The sequence below is a fragment of the Opisthorchis viverrini genome (assembly GCF_000715545.1).
Source record: "Opisthorchis viverrini unplaced genomic scaffold opera_v5_371, whole genome shotgun sequence".
NCBI classification, from domain to species: domain Eukaryota; kingdom Metazoa; phylum Platyhelminthes; class Trematoda; order Opisthorchiida; family Opisthorchiidae; genus Opisthorchis; species Opisthorchis viverrini.
Window position 1 is genome coordinate 336,680 of NW_008752020.1, and position 6,254 is coordinate 342,933.

Below are 6,254 nucleotides of genomic sequence, written 5' to 3' on the forward strand. Positions count from 1 at the left end.
CAAAAAAAACCCCACAGAATCAGACAGATACTCGCATCATGGGTCTTCGCATCCAAGCTAATTCGAACGCGCAGCTGTCGGATTGTTGACTAATCGAGTCATTGAAACACTCTGGGATGATCTCACACACTAAAAGATGAACTGAAACGACTCAGTAAGGTATAACAGAAAAATAAACACCCATAGGGTTCATTCGCAAACAAATGGGGAGAACACTATGCGAAAGAGTGGGACAGGGAAACGAAAACCAGGTGGGAATACCCTTAGAAATGACATCAAAGATACCATTCGTAAGATACTTTGGGAGTATGATAGTAAAACATCCTCCCGACACCCTGTAAGGGTAAAAGACGCTATCGAAAAGAGACACTGCATAAACTGCGTCTAACAGATTCCCTGTGCAGAATATCCAACCAAATACATAGGCCAGATAGCAATAGAACTCCATTCACGAATCAGAGTACAGACGGTTTTCCTTCATGCGTGGGATGGTTCATTGGTCAGAGCGAGATTTTACCGGAAGGAAGATCCGTAGTTCGAATCCGACCATTGCATCTCGACTTCCCCTGGCAGCACCCTAGCCCTCGTGCTTTCTTCGAGCGGGCAACTGGGCAATCCGTAGTTCGAATCCGACCATTGCATCTCGACTTCCCCTGGCAGCACCCTAGCCCTCGTGCTTTCTTCGAGCGGCACGGCAACTGGGCACCGAAAGGGTGTTACAGCTGAACGATTATTATCAAATCACGCTTAGGACAGGTGTTCGATTTCAATTAAGCTAATCAGCTATAAACCGGGTACCATAGGTGCATTGGTTCCAGCTGTTACAGTTCCAATAGCCGGAAAACGGCAGTGTGGGGCATACAGCCAAGCGATGACATGTTCAGTTTGCTCAGACATTGGAGGGCTATGCATTGGAAGGCGATAGTTTTGATGCACGAGCGCCATTGACTATGTGATTAGGCCATTTCTGCCAGTTTCATTAGCCATTGATGAGTTCAGTCCTGGAGTCCGTAAACGGGGAGGCGGCAGTTGTCGACCCTACTCAGTTTGCTGGTTAGTATTTTCATAACTCGTTGCCAGGTCATACATCGTACATCTCTCGGTCGCTCCCACTCAGCACAGGTCTAGGCCAAAAAAAGAGCCTAGGTGATGCAGACGATCTTCTGGTATGCGGAGTTCTTGTCCTAACCAGCGTAACCTATGAAGCATGAGTAATTCATCTTTTCGTTGAGGAGTTTCTTCCTCCTAAGACCATACGGCGTAACTCAACATTGCCGATCCGATGTTCCTACCAGACCTGAACAATGTTACCGATGGTCAAACACCAACATCTTCTGTATGTTCTCTGCTTGTAGGGCCCCGTTTCTGACCCCTAAAGAGGTATAAAACGCACCGACGCAGTGTAAACTCTGCCCTTGACAGACAAACTGACGTCACGTCGGCGCCGTAGATGTCAGAGTTTGACAAAAGTTGCCTTGGCCTTCCCAAGTAGTAGCCATCGTTCAGCTGTAGCACTCTTTCGGTGCCTAGCTGCTATGCCACCCGAAAGAAGTACGAGGGCTGGAATACTGCCAGGTATCCCAAGCCGTCGACAGGCACAGGTTGGGTTCGGAGCACGGACCTTCTGGTTAGTAAGTTGGCACTCAAACCGTTTGGGCCAATCCGCCCTTGTCAAATATGACGTTGTCGAAACGTCATCGGTAAAAGAATTAATGACGTGCGAATCATTAGCAAAACGGGGGTAGAGTGGACGGACAGAAAGTGGAAACATCGCTCAAGAGAGATAATCAAGTGGACCCTAGGCTGGATACAAACCCATGTAGGTTTCCCGTTCAGCCCAACACTTGGTCCCCCACCCTAAGACACAAAATTCCGTCGGCTTAGACCCAAAAGAACCTTAGCTTGACATGGCCCCCACCTTAAACCTCAACCAACCTTGTAACCTAGTCACTTGGCCTGACGAAGCTTTTGTGTCAAAGGAAAAACGTTGCCCAGCAATAAATCTATCGATTGTTAGCAAACTTTTCCCAAAGACGTCCAAAATGCTGGAGTCATGTCAAAAAATGGAAGCACTTGATCATCCTGGTAAAACCTTTTTTCACAGATGCACTCGTTCAAAGCACTCAAAGGACAACTCCTCAGTGTTAAAGGTCAGGCAGACAGGATAAAAGGCTACCTCCATATCAAACTTTTGACATTATCGGAGTATCCGGATGCCTTAAAACCAGCTATATGCTGGCATTTCAGCCCCAGTTGCATATTTCAGGTGAAACGGACAACAAACAACACCTCTTCCTGAAATTCCACGCATTGTGGAGGGGTGACGCCATCAGTGAAAAACGTTTTAAAAGTACTACTAAATATTGTCGAGTAGTCAAAATTCGGCTTCTGACTGCGCGTCGTCGTTCCCGGTACAATTCGGTCCTCGCGGTTGATGACGTATCGAAAACTCCGTGTTGGTTCAAGAAAGCGTCGGAATTACCCAACTATGGACGATGGAAAGTGTTTACACATGGGAAGTGAAATTCCACGCATTGTGGAGGGGTGACGCCATCAGTGAAAAACGTTTTAAAAGTACTACTAAATATTGTCGAGTAGTCAAAATTCGGCTTCTGACTGCGCGTCGTCGTTCCCGGTACCATTCGGTCCTCGCGGTTGATGACGTATCCAAAACTCCGTGTTGGCTCAAAAAAGCGTCGGAATTGCCCAACTACGGACGACGGAAAGTGGTTACACATTGGAAACTTAGAAATCAACTTCAGAAAGTGAAATTTCGCATTGAAGAAAATTTTTTGAGGAAATAAGGACAATTGCCTATGTTTGACTCAGTCACTAGAACTTTCAAAATGAAGGCGAGAACACGGTTCATTCATTTATATGGAAAAGGTGCAAGTGTAAGAGACCAGAAATTACAGGCGTTGTACAACCCATTCTGTGATGAATACACACAGACGTCATCGAACAAACACGAAGTTCAGCTTTAGATGGGAACGCGGAGGCGGTAACCGACTGAATGTGAACGGAGACTGCGCTTCTGGAGTGAACTAACTTTAAAACCCAATATGAAAAACAGTGCTCAGTCGAATTTAAAGAGAGCACCGAACATTAAAAGAAGCTCGCTTCCCTATATAGTATAAGCTAACCGTATAATAAACTGAATCAAGTGGCATTAGGCAATAGGTTTTCACATCCACCCGTCCACGACAGGTGAAACACGCATTGAAAAGTACAAAAAAAGAAGCGTAGAATTACCGACACTGAGATTCGTTATCCGGACTTTCGTCATCACCGAGAGCATTAGCCGTCGAGTATAAAGACTCCAAGTCCTGGCCATCTATGCCTGTGGTTTCTTGCAGAACTGCACACCAAAATGGTTCAGTCCAACGATGTAGGAAGTTCACCACCTGATCACGGTCTGAATGGCTGCATACAAGGAGTAAGGAACCCTCGGCGATGCGAAACACAAGCTGAAAATTAGAACATTGTTGAAAGTAAAGACGCGTAAGACACCGATCCATCAACTGGATTGATGTACAGATAGTCCATTCTGCGGATCGTAAACTATGAGCCTCACCAAATGTGGCTTGAACTATTGCAAGGCGAAGACTATTTGGGTTTGGACGCAAGACACTACTCATAAGGTTGCTGAAAGCTCTTCGTCAGCGCATGATCGGTTTCTCTCCACTTTGGGCTCATCAGGTAGGCGCCGGGACAGTACGAAATACGTGAATGATTCATTACGAGTGGTCCCTCCGCGTCGTTCAGTTTCATGCGACGGTAAAGGGACAAGTGAGCCTCATAAGATAGACAAGAAAAGGGCCAGCCGTGAGATAAACATCATTATGGGGGTTCACGAGAAAGAAGCCGCCAATTTTCGTCACCAACTCTCACCTGCTTGACGGGATTCCTGTCATGGAACCGACGGTGTCGAACGAAAGCTGTTATTCAGGGGCATAGTCATTTCAGGAAGGTTTCCCACAGTTTAGTTTATACAACTGCCCAGCAACACGCGACGGGACAAAGACTGAATTCCTCGTGTACTCACAGAAGTCTATAGCATTCATCCCAAAAAAATCGTTCAGCTGTAACATCCCTCCGGTGCCTAGCTGCCATGCTACCCGAAGGGAGCACGAGGGCTGGGATACTGCCAGGTTGCCTATGCCCGGAGACAGGGGAAGTCGAGAGGCAGAGGTCGGGTTCGAACCACAGACCTTTCAGTCAGTAAATTCGCGCTCTAACCACTTAGGCCATCATCTCAGGTCGGTCTAGAATAGCGGAATCCAACATAATCATTGCAGGGTTAGCCAAAATGGTAATTTTTCCAAGAGATTATTACGGGGGGGGGGGTTGGATTAGCATACGTGGAAACATTTGGTGCGGTTCGCCAAAAGGCTTACACAAGTCCTTAATTGAGTTGTTCACATATTTTCTGACAAGAGGGCATCTTTTAGTAACTCCACTGCTACGCCCACATGTCTGTCAATGGCAAGTTCCAGCGAGATTTGAGAGGAGACCCCACGCGTACAAGGAAGAAAATAGCAGCTTTGAAGTGAACTGTGCACGCACCTACCTCAGCTTGTTCAGCGGTATCAACACGGTGTAGTAAATGTTTCGATGGCCGGCATTTGGGGTGGTCACCTCCGGAATTCAAGGCGCCTGTAGAACCAACGAGTGCGGGCATCAAACACTCCAAAGCCGGGGACCAACGAGCACCCTCACCAGTGACAGCACTGAGCCACAATCGAAGACACGGGTCGAGAAGGGCCTCGGTACCGAATGCATCACACTCTTGCACAGCCGTCAATATCAAGGTCACGATGGGGGCTTGGAGATTGTCGCGGAACTGAATCAGCTGTGGATCTGTTTCATCGGCCGCATTCAGGGCGAGCAGCAACAAACTGATTGCATCCAGAATGTTGGCACGCAAAGCAGTACTGCGTTGATCTGTGGATGGTGAAAGCGAAGAGGAACTTTTGACAGCATGATGATGAGGATGATGAAGACGTACACAAAAAATGGGGAACACACACTGGTTGTTCATGAAGTGGCCGTTGATCTGAACTCCTAGCTGTTGCGGTTCAACTTCGCTGGGATGACTGGCTTCGGAAGAGACTGACCGGTAACTCGACTGGGACAATACCATTAATTCACCAATCTAGGCATCATAACCAAAAGCGCATCACATGCTAGTTTTGATGTAGTCAGGTGATTTAATCAGCTTCGTTGAACGTAGAACAGAATTTTTCGCTTTCTCAAAACATTTAACCAGTGTGAACATCCACGACTGAGACGAATCAGTACAAGTTGGAGAATCTGAAAGTGCTCGTCAGGTCTTGTTAACAGAATGTCACGTAAAAACACTCCGACAGGAACTACGGCGCACATGGTCTTCTGACGAAACAACGGAACTTATTGGTAACATGTCGCATTTTTGATGGTCATTTAGCTTCACTCAGCTTCATTAGTCTTGTGATTTGAAACTTGAAATTTGGGGTATTTGGCTGGCTAAGTTTTCTGGTCATGAGTTCGTTAGTGCCACAGCATAGTTTATAAAAAGTTTATGCATGCTCGTGAAAATGACGCAGCCTTGAACAGTTTAATCTCTACTCGTCTGCTTTTCGATCTTATGAAGCGCGTTCTTCTGGTTGCACACACGCACCACTAGATTACCCCGCAGGTGACCTGACCCATCTACTCTTAGATGCACAGCACCAAAGGAGTAAGCACTGAGCTATGGTCGAAACGCCGCTCGTTCCAACAGGCGATTGATTGTGATATGGGAAAGGTGGATATATCGCCTGGTCTTCTTCAGCAGGCAAATACGAAGCTTGACAACGTCAGTCAGAGAGTTAAGTCGCTATGGGCAGCATAACAGAATTAAGCGATTCTGGATAGCCTAGAACCACAAGGAAGCTCTTCGTGTAGATTTGAAAACCGGGTCATCTTTTCAAACGGAAAACGTAACAAATTCATTAAGAATGAAAAAAATTCAGAAAGCGCTCATGTTTCTTAAACTATTCACCTACAGAAGGTCGAAGCGAGCTGTAGAAATAAGGTTGTGTTCCAGGGGGGTTTGGTAATCCATTGGTGGATTTACTGTTGGGCAACGTTTCGCTTTTGACACAAAAGCTTCGTCAGTAAGTAAGTAAGTAGGGTGATTGGGTTTTAAGGCACTCAGGGAACCAACCCGTGAGATTCCTTATGACTAGACGATTTGATCAGTGCTGGGTGTTCAGTCTGATGTTGCTGTTTGT

General features: G+C 46.5%; 1 protein-coding gene across 1 annotated transcript in view; it reads right to left on the minus strand.

Annotated features, from left to right (window-relative positions):
- T265_10397 (hypothetical protein) overlaps positions 1-6,254 on the minus strand; it is a gene marked incomplete at both ends in the record, with an annotated part of 36,335 nt that overhangs the window by 15,680 nt on the left and 14,401 nt on the right. The window contains 2 exons of the mRNA XM_009176761.1: positions 3,253-3,467; positions 4,571-5,128. Of these exons, the coding sequence (XP_009175025.1) occupies positions 3,253-3,467; positions 4,571-5,128 (773 nt within the window). The remainder of the gene's footprint in view (positions 1-3,252; positions 3,468-4,570; positions 5,129-6,254) is intronic.